Source organism: Quercus robur, chromosome 9, assembly GCF_932294415.1.
Source record: "Quercus robur chromosome 9, dhQueRobu3.1, whole genome shotgun sequence".
Lineage (NCBI taxonomy): Eukaryota > Viridiplantae > Streptophyta > Magnoliopsida > Fagales > Fagaceae > Quercus > Quercus robur.
Genome location: NC_065542.1, coordinates 31004205 through 31017322, shown reverse-complemented (window position 1 = coordinate 31017322; position 13118 = coordinate 31004205). Strand labels below are relative to the sequence as shown.

At 32.4% G+C, this 13118-nt stretch overlaps 1 protein-coding gene across 1 annotated transcript in view; it reads left to right on the top strand.

Annotated features, from left to right (window-relative positions):
- The first annotated feature begins 228 nt into the window (after positions 1–228).
- LOC126700553 (wall-associated receptor kinase 1-like) overlaps positions 229–13118 on the top strand; it is a 52735-nt gene continuing 39845 nt past the window's right edge. Inside the window, exons 1-3 of the mRNA XM_050398744.1 lie at positions 229–1221; positions 2043–2222; positions 4283–5077. Coding sequence (XP_050254701.1) covers positions 309–1221; positions 2043–2222; positions 4283–5077 — 1888 coding nt within the window. The 5' untranslated portion in view covers positions 229–308. The remainder of the gene's footprint in view (positions 1222–2042; positions 2223–4282; positions 5078–13118) is intronic.

Here is a 13118-nt window from a genome sequence, read left to right as displayed (position 1 = left end):
GAAAAAGAAAAAGATGCCGTATTTGAATGGTCTTACTGTGTAAATTTTTTTTTTCCTTGCTTACTCTCAGCCACACACGTACCCTGACTGAGTTAGACTCTAACATGTCTGAGACCTTATGAAAGTGTACCTTATGCAACACTTGCACAGACAATTATAGCTGTAAAGCTGTAAGACAATTATAGCTGTAAAGCTGTAGACACAAATATACATGCAATAATTGTTGGGTCTTTCAGTCTGCTTTTAAAAAGTCCAGCATCTCTGAAGTTCTCCACACACTAAACACTCTCCTCAGAAATAGTGGTGCTATGGGTCTCAATAGGATTCTCGTGCAACTCACCTGGGTTGGTGTGATATCATCAGTCATGGTGGCAGCCACAGATACACAATTTCCATCAGCCCTGCCTAATTGCCCCGACAGATGTGGAGACCTACGAATTCCATATCCGTTTGGCTTAACTGAAGGTTGTTACCTGAACGAAACCAAGGGATCTACAAAATTTTTAATATTTTGTGACAACTCGTTGGAGAAACCTCAACCAATGACTGGAGATTTCCTCGTTACAAGGACTGGAGATTTCCTTGTTACAAACATTTCCGTCCAAGAAGGCCAGATTGAGATCATGATGGATAACGACATTGACTGTTACAACAGGACGGGCGATCCTGAGAGTAACCTCAGGCGGAAACGAAGGTCCACTAACCCGATTTTCACCATTTCTCCCACCAAAAACAAGTTCGTGTCCGTTGGATGTGATACTTATGCGTACCTTAGGGGTTTCAAGAACGATAAACGGTTCTATTCTGTTTGTGTCTCACAATGTGAAAACAAAAGTGATGTAGTCAACGGGTCTTGCTCTGGAATTGGGTGTTGCCAGCAGGATATTCCTGGAGGATTGAAAAATATTACTGTGGAAGCAAATAGCTTTGATAACCACGTATCCGTCTGGGATTTCAATCCATGCAGCTATGCCTTTATTATTCGAGAAGACAAGTTCAATTTCTCCTCAGATTATCTTACCACTCTGCGAAACTATAATACCCTTCCGGTGGTTCTTGATTGGACAATTGGTAGTGAGAAGTGTGAACTTGTTCGGAACAAATCGAATTACATATGTGGAGGGAATAGCACATGTTTTGATCCCCCGTACGGGTCTGGGTACCGTTGCGAGTGCAAGAAGGGTTACCGTGGGAACCCATACCTCGACCATGGTTGCCAAGGTATTCAATTTACTTACTACTTATTTACAACAATTTTTTCAAGAATAATAAAACATTTCTTTTTGACAAATTTCTAATATAATATGCAGTCTTATTTTAGTGCGTCATTGGATACCACTAAAACTGCGTCTGCATCTGTCTTGCTGCGCTTTTTTTTTTTTTTTTTTTTTTTTTTTCACGCGTTTTGGAGTAATACGGTTCCTGTTTATATACTGTTTATTAAACAGTAACGGCAGATGTTAACTTTACACCATAAACAGTATTATAATGCACTGTTTATGGATTCACAAATTATATTTTTTAGTAATTTTTTTTTATTACAAATGGGTTTTGGAGTAATACGGTTACTGTTCATGTACTGTTTATTGAATAGTAACGGCAGATGTTGATTTTACATGGTGAACAGTATATACATGTACTGTTTATGGACCTATAAATTATACTTTTCAGTAACTTTTTTATTAAAAATAGGTCATATGATACTATTCACACATTTAAAAATTATTTTGTTACAGTGTTTCCAATTTTCAGTTTCAACAAAATAAGTTTTATCCAAACAAACCCTAATAACATAAGATTTGTCACAATTTTTTTCTAACTTGTTTAAACTGATAGATTATGATTTAATAATAATAATAATAATAATAGTGGGTCTATGTAGAAGTTGTATACCAATTTTAGTCTCTAATATAACTATTGAGAGGTAATATTTTTATTTTCGTTTCAGTCAATGCTTTTTTATTATATTTTTTCGATCTCAGTTTTTAATTTTTTGGATTAATTAGTTCTTATTTACTTTAAAATGAACTTTTCCACTACAGATATTGATGAATGTAAAGTCAAAGACAACAACAATTGCACGAGCAAACAAAAATGTGTTAATAAACCCGGGAGTTATGATTGTTTGTGCATTGAAGGATACCATATGGACGAACCCGAACGGGTATGTGTCCCCGGTCGATCAGCTGGCCAATCATCACTCGCAATTTACCTCGCAGTTGGTGAGTATATTTATTGTATGTCTGTATTTGCGCCATTAGTTCTCCTCACAGGTCAAGATCCTGTGCAATAATAAGTTAGTGTGAGAGGGCAGATACTAGATTCATACACCCATTGCTAGAATATTTTCCTATTAAAAAACATCAGCAGTAACTTAAAAGGTATCAAATTTAGTAACAAAACTGATTGTAATGTTTATTGGTTATAATCTTATTTAATAAAATAAACATTATTATATATTTTAAAAATATAATTATTAAATTGCAAATTTTTTACTCTAAATAAATATGTCAATTTTTGTATTAATCATATATATTATTTGTTATATAATCTTTACCCTTATCTTTTATGAATAATTTTAAATTATAACAACTTATAATTTAAACAATTTATTGATAACGTGGTTATTAATATTAGAATACCCTTACTATATATGTTTGGTTACGTAACTCACGTTGTCAAAATCATCCTTATCCTTTTTCTATTTCTTTTTCCTTTTATAAACTTTATTATCTTTTTCTCTGCCAGTAAAGACGGAAGCAAATGACGGTGTTTGAAAAAGAACTTGCTAATGTTAAAATTTTAAGCTATAGGGTAAAGTAATTTAGCGTAATACTCTTATTTTCTATGTCTTTCTATTTGGAGAGAGAACTACTGTTGACCATCATGGCATGATGATTAAAAAAAATGATACTAAATGTTAGTCATTAATTGCATCAATTAGGTCTTTTTTTTCTTTTTTTTCTTTGGCTTAAGGTTTAACTGTTTAAGTATGAAAATAAAAAACACTTTAATTTTATTATAACCTCTTTACAAAACACTTTCATTATAAACTCTTTTATCATTTTTCATATCAAAAAACACTCTCTCAAGTTGTCAATTTATTATTGAACAGAATACGAGCTTCAAAACGCACTAACATTATAGTTTTGTCAATCATTTTAAACATTAAAGGTGTGTTTAATTAGAGGTGAAATAAGAGGATGAAAAAAAAAGAAAAAAAAAAAGAGAGAAACAAAAGGAGAAAAAATTGTTGAAAGAGGTGTTAAATTGGAAGAGGAAGGGGGAGGGAATTTTGGTGTGGCCCAAGAGTTTTCTCTCAAATTGGAGAGAAAATAGAAGACAAAATTGTGCAAAACTTTTTGAACAAAAATGCCCATTCAAGCCTACTGTGTGTGGTACCTGCCTTTGTTTCCTATTTCTTTTAAAAATTTTGTTTTTAACTGGGTGTGGGCGTGGCCTTTGTTTCTAACAGCAATCCTGCTTTCTTTTCTGTTTTTTAACTGGGATGAATTTTTTTTTTTTTTTGGTGTAGTTGTTTTGCTTTTTTGTTTTTTAATTGGGCATGATTGGTTTTCTTGGCTGTGGTTTTTTTTTTTTTTGGGCATGATCTTTGTTTTAATAAACTTGGTGTGACTGTTTTTTTTTTATTGGTTTTTTTTTAACTAAATAATTTTTTTATAAGGGCATATAAGTCAATTTATATAAATTATATTTTCTATTCTTTCACTTTTCTTCTCAATCAAATAAAAGAGTTTTCAATTCCTCAACTTTTCCACCATCCCGACCAAACACAATAAGAGAAAATAAAATTTTTTCTGTCCTTTCAACAAAACGGACCCTAAAACTCTTTTTGGTTAGGACTTTTATCGCAAAAGATCTAAACCTAAAGTGTCTACACCTAAAACTCAGTAGTCTACTTCTTACTATCCTCAACTAGGTTTGCTTTCCCTCAAAAAACTTACAAAGGACCATTGTGGTTTTAAAAAGGGATGTCAATTCAAAACTTGGTTCACCAATCTCTTTTAATTGTCCATATTTTTAGTTTTGATACATGAGCCGGATTTTAGAGCCACTCGTAGGAGATTTATATTTATGTGGCAGCCACCACCTACGCTATAGATGAACTTGGTCGAATCATCTTCATACGATATGTATGATAAATATTTAGAATTTTACTATGTTTACCATATTAAAAAAAAAAAAAAAAAGCAATAGTATTAACAAAAGTATAAATTTAAAACGTTGTACTTGGTCAAAATGCATGTTTGAATGTGTGCAGGCCTTTTTATCCTCTTAGTGCTGCTTTTGGGATATTCTTGGATATATTGGGGATTGAAAAGAAGAAAGCTCATCAAACTCAAGGAAAAATTTTTCCAACAAAATGGAGGCTTACTATTAAAACAACAACTCTCTAATCACCAAATGTCTGTCGAGACAACCAAAATCTTTACCACAGAAGAGCTCAAGAAGGCCACCAACAACTATGATGAAAGTAGAGTTCTTGGTCAAGGAGGCTATGGAACTGTGTATAAAGGAGTATTATCAGATAACACAATGGTTGCCATTAAGAAGTCTAAAATTGGTGATCAGAGCCAAATCGAGCAATTCATAAATGAAATGATTGTGCTTACCCAAATTAATCATAGGAACGTGGTTAAGCTATTTGGTTGTTGTTTGGAAACAGAAGTTCCCTTACTAGTTTATGAATTCATCACAAATGGGACTCTTTCTAACCACATTCATGATAAAAGCCTATCATCCTTACTTTCATGGGAAAAACGTTTGAAAATTGCAATAGAAATTGCAGGAGCACTTGCGTACTTGCATTCATCAGCTTCTATGCCAATTATACACAGAGATGTAAAAACTACGAATATTCTATTGGATGATAACTACATAGCGAAAGTGGCCGACTTCGGAGCTTCAAGGCTAGTTCCTCTTGATCAAACGCAATTGAACACTTTGGTGCAAGGAACTTTGGGGTACCTGGATCCAGAATACATGCAAACTAGCCAACTAACAGAAAAAAGTGATGTATATAGCTTTGGTGTTGTTATGGCAGAGTTGTTGACAGGTAAAAAGGCACTTTCTTTTGATAGACCAGAAATTGATAGAAATCTAGCAATATCTTTTGTTTCTGCCATAAAAGAGGATCGTCTACTTCAAATTCTTGAAGATCACATTGCCAATGAGGCTAACATTGAGCAACTGAAGGAAGTTGCTAATCTTGCAAAAAGGTGCCTAAATTTGAGAGGGGAGGATAGGCCTTCTATGAAAGAGGTGGCAGCGGAGCTAGAGAGATTGAGAATTATGGAAAAACATTCATTGGGAAACATTGATGTCTATGCAAAAAAGACTGAGCACTTGCTTAGTGCAACTAGTCACTCTTTCAACGTTGATGTTGACATTGGTTGTTCTACTAGTACAACTGTTGAGTATGATAGCATCGGATACCAAGTATCGAAATCTGTGGAAGATGGGAGATAATTACTTAGTCCTCGGTAATATATTGGTATCAATTGAGAATTGCATTTGATATGGTACTGTAATGATCAATGTACTTTCGAAGTAAGTATTCATCTCATAAAGCTGGAAGTTTTTAGGTTGTTTAGAAGTGTAGTAATTTGCGTTTGTTTTGTGAGTAGTGTTTTGAGTCTTGACTATTGGAAATGTAGTAATTATTGTGTGTGCTTTGGGGGGGGGGGGGGGGGTTTGTTGTATGTTAAGGCTTGTTATATATGTATTAATGGTGGAAATGTAGGGGTCCTAATCAAGTCTTTTGTGTTGATTTTTAAATGGTTGTTATCATTTGGTTGAGCATAGCTCTCATTAATCCATTTCTTTTTCTTTTTTCTGCCTATGAAATTTCCCAATATTTTGTTCCTTCCTCTTTCACCCACATTAGAGTTGTTGATATCTCTCTCTCTCTCTCTCTCTCTCTCTCTCTCTCTCTCTCTCTCTCTCTATTGATAAGCATGAATCAATTTGATTGTTTGATAGAAGTGGAGGTATGATTGCACTTTTGTATGGCATTATTTTTGGGGTTTCTCTATTATTTAAGATCCTTCCATTCTTTCTTATTTTCATTTGGATGTAAGAGACATGTCAAATAAGGAATCTAGAAGTGAATTCACATACTTCCTGTTACAATATATTTTACAACCTTTTTATAAACTATTGTTGTAGCAAATTTTTATTGGTTTTCATCTGAGTTCACTACTAATAACACTTTTCACTTACTAATAATCACTCATTATATCAGTAGTTTATAAAAAATTTTGTACTTGGTTTGGGTCAAGGAACTTTAATTTTAACCTAAATACATAATTTACAAGAAATAAAAATTAAAAAAAAAAATTATGTGAATATGTTGACTTGATACCAAGCCAAAGAATATAAACTATATGATTGAGCAAAATGGTTACTAATGGATACTCAAGAGATGCTAGAGAAAGAACAAATGACATAAAACTGAAAACTAGTACTCTAATGCTACAAGGCATAGTGCATATGATAAAATAACTATGAGAAATAATAACTTAAAAATAAAACATTAAAATTTTATTAATTTTTTATAGATATGATAAAATTTCAATTTATGGCATCCGATTTATGATGATTACTCTTTATCATCAAACTAGTAGACTATTTGGAACTAATAAATTAAGGCAATCACAATAATCAAAAACCAAATAGAAGAATTTTTCATAGACTTTTATCAGAACCTAAATATAATATACTTCAGGAATTTAACTTATGTAGGAATTTTAATATACATTTGATTTTGTTTATTTTTAATTGTATCAATACATATGCATGAGATTATGAGATAATTTAAGTGAAACATTACACATTTTGAGAGTGTATCTATGCTTAAATATAGGAAAAGGAGGAATATACTTTTTGGCATGCTCAATTTCACCAAAACAACAAAATTAATAGGAAATTTTCGTAAAAATAATAATTGTAAATATAATTTATGCTAGATCACATTTTCTCCGTTACTCCATATATCCTAGGTTCAAATTTACAAAATTATTAAAAATCAATGACTGTCCCATTTATTAAAAGTTTAAGTTTGATTTATTTTTTATTTTTATTTAAAATTATATTTAATACATGATTTTATAGAATTGATCATAGTTGTCAATATCGTACGATACGCGATACGTATCGTGTGGAAAAAGTTTTGTATTATATCAGTGTATTGTAATGCTCGTGAATTATACGATACAGTGTGCGTATCATATGAATCGTATTATATTATAAAATCATACGTATTGTACGATACATAGACAAATGCTTTAAAATGAAATTTTTTGTTAAAATTTGTACTTTTATTTGAATCTAACAAGTTGTTAGACTTGTTTTTAGCAAAAAAATTATTAGTTTACTTAATTTAGTCTACTAAAATAACATATTTATAAGTTTTCCCCCCTCTCCTACAATTGGACTACACTGTACACACTTACCTTTCACTTTAGTATTTTAAAATTTATTTTATTTTTATCGTTATTGTTATAAGTCCAAAAAACTAGAATGCCCAAAAAAAAATTTATAGAAAAATTATTAAAATAAAAAGAACAAGAAGAGATAGAAAATGTTAATGATGAATAACGATGAAGAAAATTTTAATGAAGAAATAAATTTGCAAAATTTTAAACATGATGATAGCGTTGACTTAGATGGGATTGTTTAGGCAATTTGATGAATATGATGAAAATAAATTATTATTTTTAGGGTCATTTGTAATATATTATCACTTTTGAATTTAAGTAATTTGAATGTGTATGTTATGAACACATGCTAGTTTGATTTATTTAGTTAGCTTGTTAAATATTATTACATTAGTGAAGAATAAATTAGTCATTAGTTGAATATATTCAAAATTTATAATGAATATACCCTTTATATATATGTATATTTATAATTTTTTATAAATTGTTTTAAGTGTTTGTGTATCTTATGATACACGAACGATACTTGATATGAAAAAATTAAAAATCGATTCACGATACGATTCACGTTTTGACAACTATGGAATCGATGAGTAAATAGACTCTATTAATATAAAATTTGGTATGCGTGTTTAAAGAACTGGGGAATGTGTAATCTAATGTTAATAAAAAATATTTAATGATAAAACATTAAATGAAGTTATATCAAGTGTATATATTTCTAAGATAAAAGAGCTTTATTTGCAAAATAAACCAAACGATAATCTCTTTTTACGTGAATGATATTGCAGGCTCAGGTTATCTAACTCTTACTAACTCTTTAAAAAAAAAAAAAAAAAAAAAAAACCTCATAGTTTTATTATAGTGACATATTAAACCCTATACACTTAAATGGAGCACCTTAAACTCCATACTTTCATAAATGTACCCCAAAAAAATCCAAACAAATCAGACCCTCACACATGATATGTGCATCAATTGACTTGTTGGGTTTAAAACGTGTCATTTAAAAGTATGAGGTTAAATGGGATAGTTTAAAAAAATTAAGGGATTTAATGTGTCCCAATAATAAAATTATTATAGATTTACTTTTTCAAATTTTATTTTTCTTTTACTTTTTCCAAATTTAAGTCCAAATCCTCCACCACTTTGTTATAATAGCCTGAAAGGCTGGCTTGTTGTGTGATCTTCGTTGAGCCAAATCAAGCGGCTAAGAAGCCTAAGATTTGTATTCATCCAGTCGTGAGACTAGTACCTACGTAAGAGGGTAATAGAAAAATAAAAAGAAAATCACTATATAAATATATATATATATATATATATATATATTTTGTTGGGTTAAAAAAGATTGACCACGGTTAATTAATTCAATTATCTAAGTTAATTAATTAGGTTAAGTTCCATGCAAATCGTGGAGGCACCAACAAATCACCAGATCAACTAAATGCAGCTGAAAATAAATTAATACAGTGATTTGTGGACAAATGGGGAAAACCTCTCGCAAGGCAAAAACCCTACCTGGTAAATTTAAGGTCACCACTCCTAAGAATCTACTAATCAATAATTAAATAGTTACAAGTATGAGGAATCAAACCACAACCCTGGCTTATCTCAAAATATCATCCTACAGTTGAACTTTTGCTCCAATACCCAATTTTACATGATTTTGTCGGAGACTTCTTTCCTTTGTTGCACAAATCTCCAATCTGTGACTAACTTCTTTGCATAGATCCCAGTATGTGACTAATTTCAGCAACTTGATTGATTGTTGTTGGTTGCAAAATTCTTTACTTCATAAACAATGAAGATTAGGAAGCACTTGGTTACAAAATCTTAAGGCGCACAAACGCAGTAACTTCTCACAGAGTATATGAGTTCTAAGTCTCTATTTCCACACTTGATGACTTTTAAAATAGGCCTTACACATCTCTAGGGTTGTAGAGAGAGCAACTCTAATCATTCAAGTCATCATGAGGTTGAAATTCAAATCTGAAAAATTTGAATGTAATTCTCGATAGATTGAGTTTGTGTCGAGCTTGTGCCAAGTTTCTTCATTAATCCTCGATAGCAGCTAGTATCGAGCTAGTGTCAAGCTTTAATTAAACAGTTTTTTTTTACTTGTATCTTGAATCAAACTTTATGTCTTTAATGGTACCACTTGACATGTTAGAACAACATACTTTTTCATACATTAAACTAAATTTCGATTTACCTAATTACAAGTAAAATGCATTTTCTCAAAAAATTAGCAAATTACATAGAAAATATGACCCTAACATACATACATACATACATATATATATATATATATTATTTTTAATTGTTGGGGAACTGTTTCTTTTCTTTTTTTTTTCTTCTTTTAAAAATTCCTTACAAGATGACGGAAGCAACAGACTAAACAATTCTTTGGCTTAAACTTACCAAGTATATTACTCTCTAAAAAGAAAGACTTTGGTGTAATATACTATTATTAATTAGCTAATATTAGAAGTTGGTTGTTAGGACCTTACCAAAGTCTACCTTATGCAATTTGCAACACATGCACTTATAGCTGTAAAGTTGTAAAGACAAATACTCACTCATTTTTGGGTCTCGTCTGCTTTTAACAAGTCCAACATCTATGAAGTTCTCCGCACACTACACTAAACACTCTTCTCTGAAATAGTAGTCCTATGGGTTTCCATGGTATGCTTGTGCAGCTCACCTGGGTTGGTGTGATATACTGATATTATCATTCATGGCAGCAGGGGCGCCAACAAATTTGAAGACTTAAAAGGCGATATATTTAAATAAGGCTTTTTTGTTATCACTTAAATAATATTTAACTAATATTTAATATCATAATTTTTTTATAAAAAAAATTCATTCTTTTTATTTTGCAATATGCTTTCTTTTTTTGGAAAAATGCTAAAGTTATAAAAAAAATTACTAAAAAAAAATTACAAACGATAAAGCAATGAATGTGCTTAGTGACACTTCAAGAAGATTATAAACAAATATTTGAACGAATGATATTAGAGATATTATAAATTTTACAATATAAGGCTTACAAAGTTGTATTGTCTCTAGCATTTTCCTATCTGAACTATTTCTTGTGATCAGTGACACATATATTTGTAAGACTCATTTATTTAAAGCTGTATTATCTTTAGCATTATTCAATTTTTTGAGACTCCATTAAGTAAATGAAAAATGTAAAACTATATTTTTTTCAATATCTTCAAATATATATATATATATATATATCAATTTTTTTGCCCCAAATTTTCGGGGCATTTTTTTAGTAGGCCCTTACGCAATGGCCTAAGTGACCCAGGCAGCAACGGCATTTCCATTAGCCCTGCCTAACTGCACCGATAGTGTGGAGATGTAAAAATTCCATATCCGTTTGGCATAACTGAAGGTTGTTTCCTCAATTAAACTCGAGGTTTTTTTTATCAATTGTAGCAACTCGTCCAGTCAACCTCAACCACTGACTGGAAACGTGAAGGTTACAAACATTTCCATCCAAGGCCAGATTGAAATCTTGATGTATAAGGCTTATATGACTGTAACGTCGATAAGTGGGGTACGCGTGACCCAAACATCAAAGCAACTCTCAGCGTCCCCAGTTTCACAGTTTCTGTCAATCAAAACAAGTTCGTGGCCGTTGGCTATGACACTTATGCATTCCTCAATGGTAATCTAAACGGTCAACAGTTCTCCATCGGCTGTCTGTCCCAATGTCAAAACATAAACAACGTAGTCAATGGTTCTTGCTCTGGGATTGGGTGTTGCCAGTTAGATATTCCTCAAGGAATGAAGAATGTTTATTTGGAAACATATAACTTTAAAAACCACACTAAAGACTGGGATTTCAATCCATGCAGCTTTGCCTTTATAATCCGAGAAGGAAAGTTCAATTTCTCCTCATATTACCTTATTAGTCTGCGAAACAATGAAACCCTTCCCATGGTTACTGTAGATAAAGATAAAAGTTAGCTGAAATAGTGTAGTAGAACCTATAAATAATAGCAAAAATAAATTAAATAATAAAATAAGTTAGCAAAAATAATCTTTGCCAAACGGACACGTATTGATCTCAATCCCATCAACGGCTCTAAGTACCGTTGCGAGTGCAAGAAGGGTTACCTTGGGAACCCGTACCTCAAAGATGGTTGTCAAGGTATTCTATTTACTTATTATACAACAATATTTCCAGAAATAATCAAAAATTTTAATGAAATTTATAAAATATCATGTGGCTTTATTTTAGTGACACAAAAGAAATTTTTAAAATTTTTTTCACAATATTTGACTTGATATGTGTGATTTGTGTATAATAATAATAATTGATGATGCTCGAAAATCAGTAGGCTGAAATACGCCGGGCTATGATGATGGCTTAATGACCTGAAAGAAAAGAAATGACTGTCTAAGGTGACTAGTGTAACCTGGATAAGGATCCTCCGACGGTTAAGTTAGTTTTCTCTCTAAAACACCAGGATGGGAAACTATGAATAGTAGAACTTACTTTGGTTGAATGTGACTTGATCCTTTTATAGATAGTTAAGAGTGGGTTTACTTGTTCGAATCCACTATCATCATGGGGAATGTGTGGAGTTAATGGAGAAAATAGAGAAAGTGGAGCGGATTACGGGGAATCCACTCCACGTTTTAGGAATAGCGATTCGTGGTCTGATTATATTGAACCTTTGAAAAGTTCTTTTAAAATTCACTAAGTGTCGTCTAGTTGTCCATGCCCTTGGGTCATGGACAACTATCTTGAAATTGGATGATCTCGTTACCTATGGACGGATCCTATTCATGCTCGTGATGCTTTTGTTGGGTTTCTTTCCTCGTAAAACCTTCTGGAGATGGTCTAGTCATGGACGACCACAATGGACGAACTAAACTTAATTTGGACCCCATCAGTTGCCCCCTTGTCCTTGTGTCATCCATGTTATTGTTGGCTTGACATGTGCTGATTTTTCATTGGTTGAAGGATTCTCTAGGTGGCATGTCAGGGTGATTTGAAATCAGACATTTAGGATGTTGACACATGTTGTAATCCTGATGGCTTACCAGTCACGTCGTTTCATTCTTCAAAAAATTACCACGTGGTGCATTCTAATTGGTTCGCATCATTTCAGTGTCCCACCCTCTTGACTATAAATAGGGCAATAGCTCTCCTACCCTTTCACATTTCTCATATTTTCTTCTCTGACATCAATTGTCCCGCGCCTCGTCTAGAAGTTTCCTTCTGTCCTTAGTCATCTTCGTTTAGAATCAGGTATCCTCTTTTCTTTGTCTGTAGGTTCTTCTTTAGAATTTTTTCCAAAATCTCTAAGATAGTAGTATCTTCGTCTGGTGATAATGACGAGAGGGAGATAGACGAGTACCAGGACGAGAGTAATGGTGGTGGTAGTAGTAGTGACAGTAGTAGTAGTGGTAGTAGTAGTTGTGATAGTGGTTCTACAGATAAGCAGTACTCGTTTGGGGTCCTTGGGGTTCCTTTAGAGGTTCTCTAGGAGGAGTTAAGGCAGAAGGCTGCATCAGGGTCGTCTGCCGATCCGTCCACTAGTACCCCAGCGTCCATCCCCTCCTCAAGTGAGAAGGAGGAAATTTTGTATTGTTGTGTTGTAGGTATTCCTTCAAAGATATGAGAAAAGACTTTAC